The sequence below is a fragment of the Melospiza melodia genome, chromosome 3 (genome assembly GCF_035770615.1).
Source record: "Melospiza melodia melodia isolate bMelMel2 chromosome 3, bMelMel2.pri, whole genome shotgun sequence".
NCBI lineage: Eukaryota > Metazoa > Chordata > Aves > Passeriformes > Passerellidae > Melospiza > Melospiza melodia.
In genome coordinates, this window is record NC_086196.1 from 180,809 (window position 1) to 203,815 (window position 23,007).

The 23,007-nt window shown below is 41.1% G+C and overlaps 1 protein-coding gene across 2 annotated transcripts in view; it reads right to left on the reverse strand.

Annotated features, from left to right (window-relative positions):
- IBTK (inhibitor of Bruton tyrosine kinase) overlaps positions 1–10,412 on the reverse strand; it is a 53,048-nt gene extending 42,636 nt beyond the window's left edge. The window contains exons 1-2 of one of the 2 annotated variants that reach the window (XM_063150565.1): positions 10,274–10,412; positions 2,056–2,723 (exon numbers count right to left, since the gene is read on the reverse strand). In XM_063150565.1, coding sequence (XP_063006635.1) covers positions 2,056–2,379 — 324 coding nt within the window. In that variant the 5' untranslated portion in view covers positions 2,380–2,723; positions 10,274–10,412. The remainder of the gene's footprint in view (positions 1–2,055; positions 2,724–10,273) is intronic. The other variant, XM_063150564.1, reaches the window with a different exon arrangement.
- Positions 10,413–23,007: the final 12,595 nt, after the last annotated feature.

Sequence of the window (23,007 nt, forward strand, 5' to 3'; positions counted from 1 at the left end):
GCTGCTCCCTCAGCAAAGGTGATGACAGGAGAGCAGGAGGAGTGGCTGATAAGTCAGAGGGTTATGCTGACATTCAAAGGGACTTTGACAAGCTAGAGCAACAGGAAGAGGAACCATATAAAGTTCAACAAAGGGAAATGCAAATCCTGGCCCTGGGGAAGAACAACCCGGTGAACTGGTACAGCTGGAGGCTGAATGACTAGCAAGCACCTTAGCAGAAAAGGACTTAGGGACTCTTGCAGACCACCAGATGACCACAAGCCAGCAGGCTCAGAGTTAAGAATGCTGAAAGCATCCAGGGCTGCAGGCAGGAGTGTTGCCAGCAAGCATTACTCAGCACTGGAGTGCTGGATTCAGGTCTGGACTCCCAGACAGATAAGGACACACAGGAGCAAGCTCAGCAAAAGACCATGAAGATAATGACTGGGGCATCTGACACTGAAAGAGTAGCTGAGAGAGCTGGCATGCTTAGCCTAGAGGAGGTTTGGGATGGGGGAGGGGGACAGCATGCCTTATCATACATAATAAATACCTAATTGGAGGTTAGAGGTAGGGCTGACAATGATATCCAGTGACAGAAAAAGTGGCAACGGGCACAAACTAACATGTAAGAAATCCTGTTTAAATCTAAAACACACTTTTACTGCACTGATAGTAAAACACTGGAACAGAAATGTCTGATGTGCTGCTCAAAATCCAACCAGACCTAGCCCTGGTCTGCTCTAGCTGACCTTGCCTGAGCATGGGGGCTAGATTAGGCAATCTTAGATCTCCTTCTATCTCACCTATTTCATAATTCCATTCTATAATCAGTTTCTGTTGTTGCTATAATACCTTAAGAACACATCCTTTTCATAACACAGTACAGCAGACAGACTTCAGTTAAGGAACTAGAGGAGAGAGCATCCTCCATGAACCGTTTTGTGCTGCTTCTTAGAAGAATATCAGCAGAGCTGGCTAGCAAAAAAATCTCATTCACTTCTGTAACTCACAGAAAAGTAAAGACATTGGGGAAAGGCTGTACAGGCCTCCTGTAAACAAATATCAAAGATACAGATATACACACATGCACTAGAGGACTGAAAACGTTTTCATATGTCACGTGCACAGTTTCCACTTTTCTAGAGAACAGAATCATATGTACAATGCTTATAAAAACACATACGTTTTTCAAGTTGAATGAAAACTTCCCCACTCTGTAAGGGGACAGCACATGAAATAAATATTTAACAGTTATCAGACCCTACCAGATCCACCATCTTTCTATTTAAAGTCTTGTAGGAAGCAGAGAGTTACATCTACAAATGGCTAGTCACTGTAATTTTAAAAGACTGCATTCAAAATGGAACATTCTCTGCCTTAAAAGGTTTCTTTTTAAAAAACACTGAACCACAAATATTTCATTTTTTTCACATGGTTAAAGAGACTCTGAACATCTCAAACAAACATCTCTTCTCTTTGCTGTACTTGCAAAAGGAGGAACAGAAGGAAGATTAATTAAAAATATATACAACTTGCTAATTGGATGGGAAGAAACAATAGTTGTAAGAAAGGAATAAGGGGGACTGAGCAAAAGCCCTGGTTTAAAATACTAATGAAATGGAGTCACTTAATAGAATACTCCATATCTTTAATTGTTTATCTCTTAAATATATGATCAATTTCTAATTATAGCTCCATTTAATTTTCCCTTATTTTTTATGTTCTCTAACATCAATTGATACAATTACTGCAGGTCTATTTTCAGAGTATCTTTAGTCTGACCACTCTCTGTTTGTAAGATCCTGAGCCTGATATCATCTACATAAACAAGCCTTCAAGGAAGTCCACAATTAATCAGGGATCCTTTCTCAGTACTGATTTCTGCATGGGCAAAGGCAGACATCTGTGTTAACAGAGACAACCTTCAAGTAAATCAATGCACTGCAATTTGAGCACAGTATTAAGACAAGCCTCAGGAGGCTTCCAGTCAAGTTTAAAAATACACTTTTACAAAAGCAATAAAACTCTAAAAATGGTAGGTGCCAAGGAAAATTACAGCTGCAAGTCACTCACCTTCAGTAATGACAAAACACAATCAATGTATCCATAAAATATGCTTCTGTGCAAAGCTGTCCATCCAGACTCCTTGTCTTTTGCCAAGAGATCCACTCCTTTGGTCTCAGCCAACCAGTCCAGCACACCTTTTTTGCCACAGGACGAAGCGAGATGTATAACGTTTCTACCAAAGGCATCTTTGATAGTTGCAGCATTGTAGCAGTAAGAAGAGAGGAAGGCCTTGATCTGGCCTTCACTTCCTCTGGTAACTACAGAAATAACATCCAGAGCATGCTGTAGAGATCGACACTTTGAAGTGCACTCTGGCATGTAAGAATTCATCTTCAGTGCTAAAGCTGCTCTTCTCCTTAAGGGGAACAACCCTTAAGTGTATCAAGGCACTCCAATTCAGTACACAACACAGTGCCTTAGAAAAATTGTAATTCCAAGGATGTAAATCCAAGCTTATTGAGCTGCCATTAGAAATCTTTGCACTGTTATGTTTGGCACTTGATCCAAATAAATATTTATAAATATATATTTTTAGAAGTCTTATTTCACCATCTTATATAACAAATAATCTTGTCCATAGAAAATTCCAAAAGTGAACTACCTCTAGCGTGCAGAGGGGGATTCCCCCTCCACACTACCTTATTCTTCTAAAACTCCATAATTGCAAGGGAGACCTGAAAGAGAGCAAACCAGAACAGATTAGTAAACAAAAGTCTTTTACCCCTGCAACTGTACTGATTTAACTGCATATCAAACTAGCAAGTACAGGACAAGACAATGTGACAAGGGCTAACTGACCTGCCCCATGCCATCTGAGCTTATACTCAGACATTCAATCAGATTAAAATAGCATTACTCCCTTCCCCACCCCAGCCTCCAAAGGCACCTCCTACCTTTCTTTGACATGTTGTTTAGGCCACAAAGTAAACTAGTTTGCTTTCCCACCCTGAGAATCCTCATGATCCTGACTGTTTAGTGTCAAATTGTATCATTACTTTGTCATCAGAAACTAAGAACTGAACTAAAAGACTGGGGGGGTGGAAGCCATCCACCAGAAAATCCCCTCAGCTGCTGAGTACACCATTGCTAACAGAGGCATTGTTAGTAACGTGGCAGAAGGAAGGAGAGACCACCAATCTTCACAGCCACTGCAATAAAAGGCTTGTGTCCCACTTTCTCTTCCCTGGCCCCAACACCTTTCCATGTCCCTGGCAATTCTACTCTGCAGAATCAATAGGAAGGCTCCCCTCCACCACTCCCAGAGCTGCTCACAAAGGTGGGATGGAGGATGGCACCAAAGCAAATAAAAGCAGCTTGTACAAGAGACATGAACTCAGGCTGTTAGCACTCATGCAGGGCTAAGGTCTAAAGCTCCTGAAACAGGCAAGAAGAAAAGAGGTCTAACTTGGAAGGGGTAAGGGATAAAGAAGAAGAAAAAGGAAGCAAAAATAAGAATAATTCTTCATGAAAATATATATTTACAGTCTGGGGCATCCAGCTCTTCTGCTTAGCTGTGCATACTTATCTTTAACATATACATCTTTCTCTGGCACCCCTCTTCTCAAAAGTAAAGGAGGCCTGACAGAAACACTCACCTGGCCTACGAAATGTCTGCAGTTATAGTCAGAAGTGTCACAAGATGTGCAGACTTCAGTACAAAAATCACACACAAACTCAGAAAGCAGAAAAAGTGAACTACATACATCACTATGCACAACACCCCCAAAAATCACTCTTCAGCCTTCCAGATATGTTTCAAACTGAGTGAAACAGTATTCAGTTCAAGTTTTTGTTTGGTATGCAAAACGTAATTTAAAGTTGTTCTACCCACAATTAAAATATTCCAAGAGAAGCTGAGCAATGCCATCCTGAAAGCTAAAAAAGAACAAACTAAAAATGTTAACAAGCCCTCAGAGTGGGGAATGGGGGGGGGGGGGGGGGGGGGGGATAAGACAGGGATAAGAAACACCAAAAAGAAAACCAACAAAACACAAAAGTCTCCCATCCTACTCAGCTTAGCAGTCATTATAAATGTTCACATTCTACTCCTTGACTCCAACCCCATCAAAAAGGTTGAGCTTAGCTTCCACTGCTTTTCGGCCACTAAATCTAAAACCATATTTTCTTAATAACTTTATTTGCAAAGACACATCAGAAAAATATGATTTTGTCTGGAAAAGAGAGATCCCAGTCCTCCTCCTGTTTTAAGAATCAAGATTTCCATAAAGCTGCAAGCAATCAGCTTAGAGCAAACATTAGCAATAGAATCTAAACTTTCAAGAAAAAAAAATCTAGTCCAGAGTATTCATTTAAATATCTCATAACCACGCCTCCAACAATTACTTTTCAACCTCATTCAGAAGGGTTACAATACTCAGAATGCAAATCTATGGACCAGAAGTTGTTCAGTGTATACCTTCAAAACAAGTTCAAAGAGCAGGCAAATGGAAAAGAAAACAAAAATCATTTTTATGCACTACAATTTAGTCCTTCATCACTGACCAGGGGTAGCACCAGGAAATCTTTACAAGACTTGAACTCACCACAACTGTTCAGCTTACATTTGTCACAGCAAGCTTTAGTTCAGTCTACAGGGCATTTTCCAAACAACATACAAACTTCTGCAGTAACACTAGAAATTTATCATATATATGTGTGGACTTTTGTCCTCTGACCTTCTCAAGCCTCAGATTGTAAGGAGAAGTAAATCACTATAACAGGTTTGGAAAAAAGCTCTGATTTCAAGAATACAACCTGACTTCTTGTTCCAATGAATCGAAGTGTGATAGGTAACTATTAGCACACTCAGACTGCCAGCACATCAAACACTCTTCTAAAACTAATAATTAAAAACAAAACACCCTCATGAAAAAACAGACCAAAACAAAAAATCTACAAAAAACCCCAAACATTTCAAGATCTACAGGAAAAAATGTATCACATTTCACCAACATGATACTAGGCAACAGAATTATGTCATGGAAGAAGTAAAAATTTTATGCATGCCTTGTAAAGCACATCTTAAATACAGCTCATTATTTAAGCATTACTATTGTTGCTACACAGGAAAATAAAGGTAATGATAAAAACAACATTAAGAAAAATCACTCAGGGGAGACATAAGGTTGACTAATCTGTTAAACTGGTATGAAATGGCACCACCACCCAAGAAAGAAGTCCTGCTGCCCCCTGTGTCATACCTTCCTTTGTGCAGATCCACACCTATCTAAGGCACCGAATCGCATGAGAAAATGATCCAGAAGAAAGCAAATCCTGAGATTTGTGCCATTAAAAGAAAAGAACAGAGGCCACACAAAAACTTATTGAAGGCACCTGAGCTCCAGCCTACCAAACACCAAAATAATGTGAATAACAAATCAAGTATTAAAAGAATAAAAAGCCTGTTAGTAAACAGAAATATAAGCCTGCCTATCATACACTAACTCCATCACAGTGACATTTACTTCAGCTATGTGAAACCTGACCCTGCTGAATTATTTCTTTATAAGTCATTCCAACCCAGCCTTTCTTTACTGTAAACATTACAAAACTAAATATGGCATTAGTATATTGATATATATATATACACCTTGAGCTCAAGACAGAAGGCTGTAGATCAAGTTTTCACTTAAGGCTGTCACACTGGCAACAAACACTGTCACATTAAAACAAAATCTGGAAAAAGGTGATCATCAAACCTGACTGTTCCACAAAGGAAGTCCTTAAGAGAAACCTTAAAACTTTCAAATTGTGAATTGAAGCTCAGGCCAGTGTGAAAGCATTTCCACTATGAAATGCTTACTTTTAGTATATGGAGTCCCAGCTGAACAGTGAGCACCTAAAACAAGCACAAAACAGGAAGCACCAACATTTTTTAAATTTTGAATTAAGATGATCTGGAACATGGTGCCATTTTGATTATCTGTCTCCACTTTTATTTGCAGATATTTCTGTGGGCTTCTCAGCATGAATCACATCCATGTTACAATACCAGTGTCTTCTTAATGTTGTAATTATTAAAAGACATAAAAAGCTAAAGAAAGTTATAATATTTTTAACACTTTTATGATACAGTAAGCATTATCTGGAATTCAAATTATTTTTAAAAATTGATTCCTAATTAACGTTATAGAAAAAAGTCATAAAAAATGAAGGAATTAGAGCAGCATTCAAAGTATCCCAAAGATATTTTATTTCAGCAGCAAGTGGGTTTCTAGCCCTCAGAGACACGAGCTATTTATTATACATGTTCACAGCCCAGGAAAATTTAAAAGATTGGAACCAATTTGGAAGCAATTCTTTAGTAGCAAGAAAGTGTTTGTGGTATCTCACCTCCTGCAAGTGGGTAGGTAGGGCTGTCTGACTCAGCTCTCCCCGTCAGGGGAGGCAAGGCACCACTGCACCAGAGCTGTCAGACACCCTCCCAGAAGGAAGGTGTCACATGCATCATCTGACCCTATGGAGGCAGAACTCCTACAGCTCAACAGCAGCTCCGCACCCACTCTGCTTGTCTCAAAAATCTGTTTCTCTCAGGAAGCCACTACAAGAATCAAAGCTGTCACACCTCTCCTGAGTATGAAGTGAACAAAGACTCTACAAATACCTTAGTGACTAAGGATGATAGTGATAGATTTCATTTCCTGCAAACAGCAGACATAAAATCTCAACATTTGGGAAAAGCAGAGCTGGCAGAAGCCTCCCACTGTGAAGTTCCAGAAACCTCTCTCCGTGTACCATATTTGCTATCAATGCATCCCCAATTTTCTCTTTTTCCAGAAAGCATTTCCACAGAGGTTGTGTGCTCTCAGCTCAGAGGTACAAGGAAACAGCAACCAACCCTCACCTCATGGGTGGCAGTGTCAATGTATGTCTCTAGCATTCAGTCTGATTTGATACTAGAACTGCCATCTGTGGTCCTTTCAATTCTTCCTGAAAGCCTACACTCAGGTGTTAGAGCTACCAAAACCTGGCTGACATGGATGTGGGTACTGGTACCAAGATAGTGGCTGGTAGCTGCTGTTGAGCCTTTTTTCATTTAATACAGACAATGGTCTTACATGGAAGTGAAAGAGAACACAGAAGAGATTCAGCTACTCAGAATTCAGCACCACTCAAAGACAGATTGCTGGGTTTGCATCTTCAATGTGCACTGCATTAAAGTAACTCAACTGTCAAATTAGTCACATGGCCCTGACACCCATCCTTGGCCTGATTTACTAAAATATTTACTAATATTTCTCAAGACCTTAAAATTGGCATAACTTCATTCCACTCACTGCTTGTTTGTCAGAGTTTAATAATTTATTTTTTCAGTGTTATTAATTTTACTAAATCACACCTAAATTTTACTAATTTTACACTTAATTTTACTAAGTCACACCTAAAATGCACATGGTGAAAAATTACCTAGCTCCCCTCATTTGGTTCTCCTAAAACAGAACTAAGTTATGGTTTCTATTTTTCATATAAAAGAAGCATACAGCTTTCCTTGTCAAGCCTAACACCCTTCCTTAAAAAAAAAAAAAAAGTAAAAATAATGTGTTTTTTCTGAAGGTACTAAATTAATTTTCTTTTCCTTCTGATAATAAGTTGCAAAGTGAAATGAGACTGCCAACATCACACATTTCAGGAAGGTTAGCTCTATCCTTATAAGGGTATTGCAATATCTTAAATATTTCCAGCGCAGAATGGAAGGGGATTGTTTTTTTAAACAAGCATGCTGACATTTCTCCACGTTGGTCCATTCACATTTGTTTCATACCATCACAAAAGACCTGTAACCATAACAGCACAGAAATCCTTAAAATATTTGTACCTAAAGCAAACTTCACTAAACAGACTACTTGATTAGAAAGCTAATAAAAAACGGCTTACAGAAATAAAGCCATGGGAATTTGCTATCATGTTACCACTTTTCCAGGACTTTCTGTTGACTGTATTCTTACCTAAAGGCAACTTTCACTAACACCTATTAAAGAAACAGTTTAGAATCTGACAAAAGTGACCAGCAAATTGAGGCTAGGTAGTAATATAACAGTCTTAGCACTGGCATTAAGCAAGATATCCTCAAGGAAACACAGATGAATTCCTAGATAAACAAAGCAAGTGCACCTTTCAGGTACAGGTGGCACACAGCCTTTAAAAACAGTTAGACTACTAATTGCTGCTCAGATTACATATCCAGAGATAGTTTAACCTGTCCACAAATTCCTTGTATGTTTGTTGAAGGACAGGCAAAAATCTACACTTTCCAACCCCTTGAATACAAAATGTATTTTCTGGGGAGTAAAGTGATTGAATGTACGAGGAAAAGCAGGTAAATCTAAGCTATGCAGTAGATAAGAGTGGTTTAGCAGCCTGAAATTGCCACAAAGAGACCTTTAAAAAAGCAGCTTCTTCTCGATTATATAATAGGAGCATTGAGACACAGAAAACAAGGGTTCTGCTCTCCTCAATGCACAAAATATCAGAGTCCTGCTTCTAGTTCAGATAACAAGTTTTAAGAGAAGCAAGTAAGTAGAGAAAAACTTAGAAAGAGTCACTGGGGTTCAGAATGTTTATGGAACAACCTCTGAGTACAAGCAAATTGGATCTCTTTTCTCCTTCAGCTGTGGCTTCAGCAGACCACCCAGAGCCTCTGAATAAGGTGTCTATTACACAAAGAGGAAACATCAAAACTCCAGTCCCTTTTACTCCAGACAGTGGACAAAGCATCCTTTGTTCAAATTTCATAAAAGATTCAGATGATATGTCAGGAAGGATTTTCAAATGACAAACTGAATGCACGTGAGGCTCTCAAATCAAGCCAGACAACAAGCAAACTGCTCAAGTTATAAAAAAATGTGACCTGCCCAGAAGCAAAGCTATGAAGGAAAACCAATTTGCCTTGAAAGACACCACATTCCACCATGCCCACTACATCCCTTGGGCCACTGCTGCTCCTTTTCCTGGGATGGGGCTTCCGTGCCACCACTCAGCACAGGTACACCCCAGCACAAGTGACCTTTAGAGGCTCTCTCCAGATTTTCTGTACCTTCAACAACAACAGCATAATCCTTATCAGAGTGAGACATGCAGCAATGCAACAACCCTAATTCAGTTGCTCCTAGCTGAGCTAAGCAGCACTGCCAATTACAAGCTGACACATCTGTCAAAAAAAGACCAAAGTACCACTGGTAGCTAAATTCAGCTCCAAACGTCAGAGCACATCTATCACTTGGGAATCATTGTACATAAACAGTAAACTGTGAAATATTGTGCTGTGCTTATCTAGAAATACCAAGGACTGCTTATGCTTAATAACTTAATACTATTTAAAAAAATTAAAACAAAGTGCTATAGGCAAAAGTACAGTGAGTGCAGCTACAGTCACTTCCACAATCCATTAAGATCTTGCTTCAGGCTTTATTGAAACAGGTAATGCTGAAGGGAAGTTAAACACAACAAACCACAAGTGTGCACCAGAACTTCACCCCACTTCAAATTATGTCCGATAAATCCATCAAGGACTTTTCCATCTTGGGAAAAAGTGACGTTTTTGAATTAACTGGGAACTTCTGGTACAGTTTTACTGCAGCCTACCCACACCAGATGTTGGCGGGCGATTACTGTTTTTTGTAAACCACAAACTGTGACCAGTTTCCACAAAGACAGACAGCTACACTGACCACATAACCAAAAAAAGAGCTGTATTTCGCCTAGGAAGCCAGCATGGAAGCATCCTCTTAAGATAACTTAGGATACTTTACGAGACCGCGGCTCTCCAGTGCTTACGGTGCTGGTCTAACCCAGCAGCACTGTGAGCTGCTACCAAAAACAGACAAGCAGCACCAAGAAGGAGAGAAACACGCCAGGCTTTCCCTGAAGCCGCAGCTAAGGAAACCTGGCCAGAGGTTCCTGCCAGTGTCAGGGCGGGGGAAGGTCTGAGCGCTTCAGGGAGCCAGAGCGGGGCCAGGGGCAGGCAGAGGGGCAGGGGCCGGGCCGGCTCCCACCGGTGGCAGCGTCCACGTAGCCGAGGAGCGCCGAGACACTTATTGACACAGGAGGCCGAGCCACGAAGCCGGTCCCCTCCCATTCTACGTGGCCGGCCGTCCTTTACCCGCCCTGGCTGCCTTGCCCGGAGCTCTCCCCACTCCTTCAGCCGCCCACCGCCGCCGTCCCGACCCCTCCGCCAGGACCGTCCCCCGAGCGGCTCCCCCGCCGGACGCTCCGGCCCGCCCCTCACCAGTCGCTAGATGAATGGACTCGGGCGGGCAGGGCGGGACGCGCGCTGGGCAGCGCGGGGGCTCATCCTCAGTGACTCCGGGGCAGGGCCAGGCTAAGGCTGCAGCCGCTACCGCGACAGCTCCGCCGGCGACAGCGACGGCGACAGGCGGGGCCCGCGGCTCTCAGCGCGGCGCACCGACAGCGGCCGCCGCACCCACGAAGAAGCGAAACGCCGATTGGCCGCCGCGCCGCCGCACCTCGCGCGCCGATTGGCTGCGACTGCCGGCTGCCGCCTCGGCCCCGCCCCTCACTGCCGAGCCCGGATTGACTGACAGGCGGGGTCAGGGGGACGAGGGGGCGGGGCCCGGGCGGCTGTGGCGCTGCAGGGGTTAAACCAAGATGGCCGGCGGGGTTTGGGTTGTGACTATCGGTCCTCGTGTGGGGCAAGGGAACGGGCTGGAGTTGTCCGGAAGGGGGCAGAGTTTAGAGGCCTCCTTCTGGCAGTCCTGGCCGGAGAAGCACCGTGCCTTGCTGCGGAGGGTGGGATGGGTTTCTGGTAAGGTCACGCCTCCCTCCAGGAGGGCTCAAAAGCAAATAGTTAAATACCCAGACTGTGGGTCCCCTAAAGTAATGGGGAGAAAGCAGGGAGGGGGCTGTGCCCACTCAGACTGTGTTACACCACAGCAGCTTCTCTCTCTGACAGAGCAAATGGTCTAATGTGTCGGATATAGCTTGATTTTTTGTGGGGCTTTTGACACCGTCTCGGGGCAGTCTCGTAAGCAAAGGCGGTGTGTGCACAAGCAGTGGCACAGCCGTGAGTCCTGCGGGGCACGAGGATTGGCACAGCTGTGAGTCCTGCGGGGCACAAGGACTGGCACGGCTGCTCCTGTGAGTCCTGCGGGGCACAAGGATCGGCACAGCCGTGAGTCCTGCGGGGCACAAGGATCGGCACAGCCGTGAGTCCTGCGGGGCACGAGGATTGGCACAGCTGTGAGCCCTGCGGGGCACAAGGACTGGCACAGCCGTGAGTCCTGCGCGGCACTCCGGGAGGGCTCAGCCCTTCTTGGTGGATGTCTTGGGTGATGCAATAGGTGGCACAGATTACAAATTAAATCAGGGACAGGATTAGGGTGTGCTGTTTAAGGGCAGGAAGCTGAGCCCAAGACAAGCGGTACCCAAAGTAAAATACTGAGTAAAACAAGCACACATCAGCTTTAAAAAAATAAAAGAAATTGATGTATTTTTTTCCAAGAAAAACATTAATGATGTATTGATATTAATGTAATGGCCAGAGTTCCTATATGTTTTTTAAAGCCACAGCATTATCCCATGCTGTGTGAGCATTATGACCTTGAAAGAGCATAGCTATCTTTAATACCACAAAACAGTTGAAAAAAAAGTTATGCTCTTTAGTAGGAGTTCAATTTGGGAAAGATCCAGTATGAAAATTGTATTTAGGTGAATCCCAAGCATTTTTACCCATGCCATCTGACTCAGTTAATGTGAACCATACAATCTGCTCTATGATTTTCTCTGTATAAACATTTGGTTTGCCAGCAGACATTCACCATTATAACTAAAACTGCAAGCTACATGAAATTTATTTATGCATTATTTTCCCAGTGATAGTTTCTTAGTGCTTCAGTCACAAATAAAGGTTAGAGGTGGCCACACTCCAAGTCTGCTGCCAGCTGGCCAAAGGACAGAGATGACCATCTGGGGACATGAGGAGGTCCAAATACGGCTCAAGTCAGTTCTGAGCAGTGCTTTGTTGCATAATAACAAATTCAAGTGAATAGCCTGGACCGAATTTGGAGCAGCAAAGAGCATGATGGAAAGATGAAGAGGCTTAAAGTAGAATAATGGCTAAGATTCCATATGAAAAAAAATATAATATCTGGAAGCTGGACTGCCCCTTAGGTCCTTTATAATAAATGCTACTGTGAAGAATAGAAAACTGCAGCAAGCAACACAGAAAAGTGGGAAAAGAACAGAGTCATGAATAGAACCTGATTAGAGTCCAAGCCAGACAAAACTTTGACAGAATAACCAAAGGGTTTTAGCTATCATTTTCTATGCAAGAGTTTTATCTTTGCAGAACTTTTAATATATGCTTGGAAAAATAAGCTGTTAACAGCTTTGCCTGTTGTTTATTGTTTAGGTTTTTCTAATTTACTCCAGCCTACACAATAATAGAAATTCCTGCTATCTTGTTTGCTGTGCAAAAGCAGCAGCAAACTATTCACAGAACCAGGATGCTACAGCTTGATTTGCAGAGCTATGTTGAGATGCAAAAGTAATATTGTAAAACAAAAGTAGCTCAAACAGGGTAACTTGAGCCTCTGTTTAAATTACTTTTTTTGGTTTTGGTTTTTCTGCTGTGGAAAATTGCAACACTGTTGCATAAAATACTATTTTAAGTCTTTTGGAAAAAATTACAGATGTGGAGATGAAAAGCCAGCGAGTCACTGAAGAGGATTTTTAATTGGGCAGTCCAACAGCCATATTTGTAAGTTCCTGACACACGTAGCATGTGTCTGTCAATAAAGAACTGTTCATCTGCCTTTTTTCAGTCTGTGACGAAAAGATCTGAATTATCAGAAATAAACAAGTAATTATAGGAAAAAATATGTCTCTAACTGCTGTTTTTACTTTTTATAGAAGCTCTAGACTTTAATCCATAAAAAGGAAAGAAGAGCAACACTTAAAAAGGAAAACCAGTATACTTTGCCATCTTCAGAATTTGAGGAGGAACATCAATTTTGAGCAACTTAACTAGCCTACAGAGTGTATTTTTGTCTTTATATGCTTCTCAGCTCATTGACTGTTGAAGAATTACAAATTGACTGAGCTCTAAATGTGTGTACTCATTTAAGGTTAGGGAAGATAAATCTAGGCTATAGGGAGGACATTACCCCATTAGGCAGCTTTCTAGTGACCTATTAATCTTTTCCATCCATCCATTGTAGTCTGCACCAGACTTAGGCTACTGGAGGAATTAGAGGAGGAGATTTAAGTGACAGAAAGGGAAAAAAAAGAACTTTGTGCTTTATTCTGTCTAAAATTGATCCTGGATGTTGGGGGGAAAGAGTGTTTTGGTTTTATTTTAAGTGAGTAATCAAAAAGTTCAATCTATATATCAAAAATAAAAACAATTAATTCTTTCCTTTTTGGCTATACTAAATGTCAAGTGACAGATTTCTGTCTTCACATATCTATTTATGTGCCTTAGCTGGCCTAATTATTACCAGTGTCCTCTGGAGCCTTGAGTAATAACTGTTATTGGCAGCAGTAATACTCTGCTGAAGAAAATATTAATCAGGTTTAACTTCTGCTACTGAAAAAGTTTCTCATGATCCTTCTCTTTAATGAACTTGAAAAAAAAAAAGAGTATATGTAGAAAGCGAAGGGAGACAACCCATCCTTTGATCAGCATCGAATTCCGATTTATTGATCCCACTTACACACTTTTATAGGGGTGTTAATTAAGCTTATACATATTACAAAATCCGAGCTCATCATTTGCCACAGATTACACACCAACCCCTCCTTTTGTTTTCAATACCTGTGGTTTGTTATTGAAACCAAGATTTGTGTTCTCACCCCGACATGAAAGGTTCTCAAGGCTTCCATGTTTGTCACTTTTGCTTTCCCATACCTTATCCAAGGACAAGGTATTTACTTGTTATTGAAGACAGGCTTGAGAACTCTTGCCGTTTACAGAAATGTGCCTGGGAAACAAGCTTGAGAATTAGCTGCTTACAGCTGCCTTTTACTTTTCCCTCAGCTGTATATTTTCATGGCCTTTTTTCCTTCAAGCCGTGTCTGAGCAAAATTCTCCAACAAGTATAATATACTAGAAAATTTGTATTACAGAACTAATAGAGCAAAATTCATTGTATCACCTCTTAGAAGGGAAAGCTTGCAAAAAAAAGTGTTTCCAAATTCACTAAAACTATGTGCATCTTGATTTAACAAAGCTTATCCTCTTACTCAAACAGACTGGGTCATTAAATTCCTGATGTATAACAATCTAAGGAAAGTGTGGAGAAGTCCAAGGATCCAACAGCATGGAAATGACAATGGTGATGGATGTGGGCTTCCCAGACTGATCAATCTGCTTGAGAGTTCCCCTGTGAAGTAGGAAACAGAGAGGTGGGAGCTTCCAGGAGCTTTCTCTCAGCAAACCATGGCTCCAGAAAAGCAGCTTCTTCATTTTGCATGGCTGGACACTTTGTGTACCCGTGCCATGTCAGAAACTCCAGCATCTCCTCTTCAGCTTCCAGGATTTCCAGCTTGTCTAATTAGACCTTGGGAGCCTCTCTGATCCCCAAGGTAGATTTTTCTGTTATTGTAGTTGTCCAGGTACACAAAAAGGATAGGTTGTTATCAGTGATATGAGACGTGTGTGGTGACAATGCATTGTCCCCCATTTGTTCAGAATTCCCATATTTTTAAAAAATGTTTTGTAAAATCCTGTGATAAAGGGCCTAACATACATGAAACAAAAATTAAAATGGTATCCCACAGGTACTAAAAGAACTTTTGTGGAACCTGGTAAAGGGACAGTTACTAAAATGTAATTTTCAATAAAATCAGAGACTGCAGTATATGTAAAGTTATTGTAGTAGCATCTGTTGTGTGTGAAATATTTTGCAGAAGAGCATGATTTTAAATAAAGTGGTTGTTGGACTTTCTTTTATTTTGGGGGAAGTTTATTGTACAAGTGCAGGAAAAAATTTACTTTGTGGCCTGTCTTTCCTGCATCATTCTTATCTTACTGAATAGAAGGAGCAAGGCTGCAGATTATTTCAGAGCATCAACCCTCTGTGGAGAAGAGAGATGGACAAAAAGACAAGAGAATAAAGCCAATGTCTTGGGCTTCACACTGACTTTCCAGTGAAAATCTCAGAGTCCACATCCATGGCAAATAACACTGCTGGTCTTTGGCAGTCTCACAGAGAGGGGAGAGGAAAGATCATGGTGGCTAAGAGAAAAAGAAGATCTGGTTTTCTCTTCTGAAACTGTGGCACCAGAGAGAAACTGCCTTTCTTTCCTTATTCTGATGATGGGAAAAAAAGAGATTTTTTTTAAAAAAACTTTTTGTAAAGACTAAGTAAACATCCTGTTTATGGTACAGCTGTTTTGTTTTTTCTTTTCCCTGTCCATTTCATGCCCAGATGCAGCTATGTTGGTGCTATCCCTGAAAAAGGCATCTGACCCCCTCTCTTGCATCGAGCCCCATGCTGGCAGTAGGATCTTGCTGGGCTCAGTGTGGGTGGCAGCGGGATGCTGGAATCGTCCTGCACCGCTCGTGTCCATCCCTATAGCAACTCACTGCTCATGTGGAAGGTGTTGCTTCCGCTGCTATTTACCCAGTAAGCACGGCTGTAAATACTATGTTGGCAAAGAAAGCATGGCTTTCCTTCCATCACCTCCAGACAGGTCTCATCTAGCCTTACCTTACTTCGTTTTAGGTCTTTAGTCATAAAATGCTCTCTGGATATCAGTGTTGATAGATAAAAAAACAATCTCAAGAGAATAAAATCTCCACAGCTACTAGAGACACATCTTTGCATTTACCTTGCAGTGCCATCTACAGTCGGGAAAGTCTTGCGACACTCAGATGACGCCTCAGTGTTACTCAGTTAGCAGGCAATTCTGCAACAAAAACTGTGGCACCGCGGTTTTCTTTGCAAGTTCAGCTTGTGGAGTGCAGGCTCGGAACTCGAGGCATTTCCCTTGACCTAGTTTCAGCTGTGCCAATGGCGTGCTAAATATTGCATCAGGCAGCGGGAAGAGGATTCATACTTCCTCACTCCATGGTGAAGTCTCATGGTCTGTCTCAGCAATCTAAATTAGCACCTTTATTGGGACTGCTAAAAACAGGAACTTAACTTTTCTGTTTTAAATTGTCCCTTGTAGGAAACTTCGTGATCACTGACTCCCCAGCAAAACAGAATCAGAATGGCCTGGGTTGGAAGGAATCATAAAGGTCATCTTGTTCCAATCTCCTGTCATGGGCAGGGACACCTTCCACTAGACCAGATTGCTCAGAGCCCCATCCAACCTGGCCTTGAACACTTCCAGGGATGGGACATTCACAGATTTTCTGAGTGACCTGTCCCAGTGCCTTACCACCCTCACAGTGAAACATTTCTTCCTAATACCCAAACTAAACCTACTCTCTTTTAGTTTGAAACCATTAGACTTTTATCTACCACTCCCTGATAATCACTTTCCATCTTTCTCACAGGCCTCTTTAGGTACTGCAAGGCTACTGTAAGGCCTTCTTGGAGCTTTCTCTTCTCCAGGCTGAACAGCCCAAACTCTATCAGCTTGTGTTCTTAGGAGGGGTGGCCCTCCTGTGGACTCACTCCAAGACATCCAACATATGCCAAATTGCAGGGGGAAAAGAATAGGAAAACTGAAAATGCTCATTTTTCTTCTCACAGATAGCTCCAACCTACCCAGCTATCATTTAGCCCCACTGTAAATAGATCATACATAAATACATTGTATTTCAGACAGATTATGTCAGAAAACATATAGATTTTTTTTCCAATTAACACCTTTAAGGATTTTTTTTCTTAATAGCTTTCAACATTAAGTCTAGCAACTTTGATATAACTGTTTGAGTTTCTGCTAAGGATTCTAATAGCAGAAGTTAAGCAGCAGCATTTCTGTGAACTGCCATTGTAATAAACATATATGGAAATTATAAATTCTATTTGTTCTAGTTTCACAAAGAAGGTGCACAAGATTTGATAGATTTCATACACCATGCTGATTTCTAAATTTTAATAAAGTAATCCCAAGTTTGATGTAATTATTTCTGATTGATTTTTAATTTTGTTTATTTCTAGGTATCAAATAGGTTTCTATCTCCTCTTTTAGCATTGATTATACAGTGTGAGCATCCAGTACAACACTGCAGGTACAAAGGAGTGTTTTAGTAGTACTATAGCCCAAAAGATCATTAATGTCTCTGAGACAGCATGGATTGAGCAACAATGCTACAAAAAAACACTCAACTCTCTCCTGCTTTCCTTCCCAAATGAACAGTAAATTCAACTACCTGGCCCCATGCCCTGGGACTAAGACCTCCAAAAATGGGAGTCCAAATAATACCATTGTAGTGTATCTCACTGCACATCTTTGTAAAGAATTCTCTCAAGAATCAAGTTAGCTCCTATCCTTACATCCATTCTGAACTCCTCAGTGCTGGGCAGTCAATGATGACGTGTAGATAACATTGCTGTAGATAGTCATGACTGTCTATAGGATAGGTGTCTCTCTCTCCTCTTTTGACTGGGAAGGTAAATCTCATGTCCCAGATCGTGACTCAAGGTGATGATCCACATCTTCATGACAGTAGGCTGCAGTTTTGCAGTGTAGTGGACACACTATAAGTACAGTAGCACAAACATAAGTAAAGTGAAGCTATTTAGAAACAGGGGGAAAAAAGGGTTTTTTCCTTCTTTTCTTTTCTTTTTATGCACCCAAGTGGTTAAATAGTTCCTGTTAGCTCTGCTGGGACATTCTTCTGCTGTTCCCCAGCACAAATTCATGCTCAAATTCAAGACCTTATGCTCTTGTAGTTTGACTTGCTGCGTCAGACTAGCTTAAATACTTTCTCAGAAGATACCAATCCCCCTTTATGGTTTCATTACGCAGCAAATCTTTTCAGATGTGCAAAGGGCAAATCTTTCCCAGCAACTGAACTAAAGGCATGGACCGACCTCTTTCCCCAGAACAACATCATCTCCCCTGCAAACTGCTACATGTATTCCTCATCTATTCTGGATGGAAGAAGCCTTCAAGTCGCCCGCAGGGAGAGTTCCCAAGGTACAAATCTGTGGACCAAACACTGATCAGTTGTGAAGAGCAGGCTGCAGCTCTCTCAAGGACATCGCACGTATTATGCCACTAGATGCCACTGTCGCGACAGGTTTGGTCTTTGATCCGGCTTACTCAAAAATAAATTAAACGAATGGCAAGATATATTTTTAAGCGGTATTTTGGATAGCCTTATTCTTAAAATGTGAGGGGGAAATACAGTCTAAGAAACTAAAATTTCTAGCTAAAATGGTATACTTTCCAGAAGTAGAACCAGGGAAACATATTTTCAGACTACTGCAAGTAAATGAGTTCATGTTGTATTTAGCTGTTTAAATAGTTATGGGACTATTTAGAGACAGAATGAAATTCTGTCAGATACTTGCAAGCCTACTTGAAAGCCTACATTTTCATTACAGAATCAAAACTAGGGAGAGAAGTTGGCAAGTGAAATTTTTATTTCATTTGGCCAAGCAAAATTGTGAGTTTTTCCCTGGTTTTGCCAGTCCTCTTATCTGGGAATATATATGCTTTCCTCACTGAGCTGAAAAACTTCTATTCTTTCTCATGTCAAAGACAGCTAATAACCAACAGCCCAGAGAAAAAGAAAGTCACTGATAAGCTGGACCATTCTTTATCTTCTTTCTCCAATAATAAAGAAAATAAGATATTTCCCATTACTCTGAAGGTATAATATGGAGTAGGAGGACTCCATCCGGCTCTAAAGCAAACTTGCAATCCTATTGCTAGCTCTTGGAAACAGAAGTTATCTCTTAAACATGTGCAGTTCTCCTGACCCAGAATGTGTTCACATGGTCCCACATTTATTTGGTTTTGTAGTTACCTGAAAAGCTATCCTTGTGTTAAATATTGTTCAGCTCCTGCCCAAGCTACTTGCAGGCAGCAGGACCATTTCCAGGCTTGGATAGGTGAGCAGAACAGGGAGACTGGCCTGGAGCATCAGCTAAGAGTGACACTCTGCCGTAATTCTGATGCTGTTTTGATCAAATATGGAACTGTTTTAATTTGACATCATTTGGAAGTGAGATAAAAAGACTTGTGCTCAGAATCTATAAGTGGCAACTCAGTGAATGTTCAGTACTTTGAAAGATGAATTAAAACCTGTAGTATTTGAAATTCAAAATGATGTTAAAAATGCAAAAACATTCATTCATTCATTCTTCATTTTTAAAAGTAATTTTTACCATGCATACATCTTCCTTAGCTGTTTCTGCTTAAGAATTTGGTCAGCAGTAAACTGCTTGCAGAACATGTGGCTGCTACTTCTTGAAAAACAGTTTTATGAGCTTGCTACTTGCTGCTTTTATTTTTATTTTTTTTTAGCAGAATCAACTTTTCAGGGCAGATTATAGAGCGGATTGGATTAAGTTTTTGCTAAGCCAGTAAGTATCATCTCAGATCAGTGGCAGTAATGTAGTCCCACATCACTAGATCTATACTGAAGTGATGCGGATTTCAAAAGTATTCCTTTTTTTAATCCAAATCAGACCAGATCTTGTTTTCAGCAGAGCCTCACAAACCTGCTTGAGACCGACAGAACTGCAGCAGAGCCATGGCAATAAATGTGTAGGACAGAGGACAGGATGGAGAGGCAGGAATCTTATGGGCCAGCTATGCAAAAAGAAAGAAAATGTGGAATATACCACAGGATGTTACACAGTTCACAGAACAATTCTGACATCTTTCTTATCAGCCATAACACTGGAATAATAGCACAATAGTACCCAGACTACAAATAGGTGTTTTAGCAGAGGTATGTAACATTTCCAAGGTATATGGGAAAATATTTCAAAATCACTGTGAGAGCCAGGACACTCCAGGTTGGCTCACCATACTAGTTCTGTTCCATCCCTTCACATAATGAGAGTGTAAATGGAATAGGGAGTGACAAGATTACAGACTCCTTGTAACATTGTGTTAAAAAAAATCACAGATTAAAATGGATTTTAAAAGAAATAAGGACTGGAAGCACCTCTCAGCTATTGCTGCTGGGTATCAGTTTACTCAGCAATTACATGGTTAAGAAAACCCTGGGGGGTTTTGCCATGCTGGCTGGCTGTGGTGATGGGATCCCTGGCTATGAGACCTTGAGAGCTCATGGGGGGGACCCTGCCACTCCAGTCCCCAGCCCCATTGTGCTCTGACATTTGCTTTATCTTGAGGAAACTGCTCATTTCTCTCTGAACATACCCATTTGTATTTCAGGTATTCTTCCTTGCTCTCTCAGCTCTGTTTTTATAGAAAATAGTAGAAAGAAACAAAGATCATTTTTCATGCCAAAGCTCATTAAGCAGACTTGGTTCAGCTCCCAAGCAAAAAGAAAAGGCAAAAAAGCAATGAAGGAGCCTGTTTTTCCCTATAATTCAATAGCATCCTTAAAGAACCAACCTGTGAAAAATTATTTTTGTCTGTCTTTTAGTTGCCTTAGGAAAGAGTTTGCAGCAATGTTTCTGTCTTATGCCTTGGGCCAGCTATATGGCAGCACAACAAAATCTTTATACTCTTCTTACCAGTGCAGGCATGTTTTATACTGTGTGGCATTATGCTATCCTTTCACCAAAGCACAGAAAAACAAGGCTGGAGAAAGATACTCAGAGGTGGTATTCTGAGGTAACAGACCCATTAAGAAATTTTTAAGTGACTGGTGTTGCACAGCTGTGAAAAGGATGAGACACAAAACACAATTTCTGCAGTAAACAGGCCTAAATAGGAGGGATTTAATGATATCATGTAGTCAATGTGATGATTCACTTGTAGCAGCAAGGACATTGCTGCTACAAGCCCTCCTCAGGGTTGTTTCCTTTCTGCAGCCTACTTTTATATGACTTAAAACTTTGTATTCAGTCTTTTTCAGCATGAAAGATTACAGCCAGATTTTTCTCAACTCTGTCCAACAAAGAGCTCTGTGTTAGCAGTACAGGCACTACCCTTCCACAGCAGCATTTGCCATGTCTTGCACATAGCCAAACACCAAAGCCAGAACAGCTTTATGGAAAGGACAAGCTGAAGGGGAAGAAAATACAGAAAACTTCTTCTGTAAAAGCAGCTTCTGAAAACTAAGAAGCCTAATTTGTCAGCTGCAGTCTTTAAAGGAGTATCTCCCTTTAATAGCTAGTAAATCTCTGATCTGGGACTCAGCTGCTCGTCGCATAAAAATGGCATATGTCGCTGAACCCTCAGATGCCTCAGCACCTACAGATATTTTAAACACATAAGCACGCACAAAAGTTGTGTCCAGATGGCATAAGACTTAAACATAGTTTCTCTGTCTCCTTGGGACTTGATTATCTCCTGTCTTGCTCTTTAAATTGCTTTCACTGTTTGTATCTTCTAATTTATGTCTCTGTAAAGCATTGTCATTTTGGTAAGGTGAACTATACACACACCTGTAAGTGGCTGCATAGGATATAAAGTAGCAGAAGATTAGGTCTGTGGTTCCAATCTGTCCTGCAGAAGGAAAAACAATCTAGAGATGAAAGGATAATAGGAATTACCAGCTGCTAGGACAAAAGATAAACAAAACCATTATTCTCCCATCAGTCAAGAAAGCAGAAAAAAATTCCAGTGTGACCTCATGCACTTCATCTCAGATTGCTTTCCTCAGATCCTAAAATGTAGCTAGCTACATAATGAAAGGAAGTCCATTAGAATGTTTTAAGGAGTTTTTCCTGAAAGCACATGAACAAATGTCCTCCTGTTACCTTCAGCAGAGTGCTCAGTCACTCTGGCAAACAGCAGTAATTCATTCTATTGCACACTTACCTGGCACAGCAGGCACAGCAATGCCTACAACAACATAGCTGAAGTGCCAGGCATTTGCCTCATGCACCTGAAAAACTGGTGTGGAGGTAATTTCTTCTCTTAGTGCAAGAGAGAATGCTACCAGAGCATCTCTCGTGCTGTGAGAGGAGTACTGAAAATGTTAATGCCTCTCCATGAGGAAACCAGGCTTTCAACAGCTGCCCATTGTGCCCCTTGCACAAGGAGAGAGGAAAGCATTCCTTTGTCTCCTGGGGCACATGAGAGCCTCCCCATAAAACTACAGCTGCTGGAAAAAGTTCAGGTTTGTGACTCTGCAATGTATCTAATCAGTGCTTTTTTACCATACCTGTAGTGCTGTACATGCAGCCGTAGACATTTACAGTGATTGTGCATAGTTCAGTTCAGTTTGTGCATGTTACATATGTGCAGCTGATAAAATAATCATATATACCAGTGCTAGTCAAACTTTCTACGTGCTGCTAAACAAATGGGGCTGACTCAAAGCACTACAGATATGACCCCTTTCACAAGCCATTTTACCTCAGAATACTTTTTGTCTCCCATTAGATCTATCCCCCTTGCCAAATGATATCAACATCTTAATTCACTAAAACAATCCCAATTCTCCCTATGAAGGACTTTGATAAAAATGAAAAAAGGGGTTGGGGAAACCTTTAGAAGTTTGAAACTGTCAGCTTGTTCAAAATGTAAGTTTTGAAGCTGTCCTGTGAGAAATGATGATACTAAAAAAAAAATCCGGTTCAGCTGAGTTCATAAATCTGATGATTGCTGTGAACCATTAAGACTGAATAGATCTGCTACACTGTCTAGAGGCTGCTCTTTATGATGAGTTAAAGAAAAGCATTGGACATCTCTGGGATGCTCTACACATTATCAGAGAAGCTTTTTGACAGCTGTAGGGCTACTTTGTCCAGAAGATGAGTATCAGAGAGCCATGGAAGCTGTAGATACATTTTGGATACCAAAGTACCAAAAAAGACCATCATCATTATTAAAATGGTGTGATCTAGGAGATGCAATCTAGTAAATAACTTTAACCAGGATCCCAGAAAAGTCCAGAAATGGAAGTGAGAAACTAGTAAGGAAGATAACTGGGTTAAAAGAACTCAG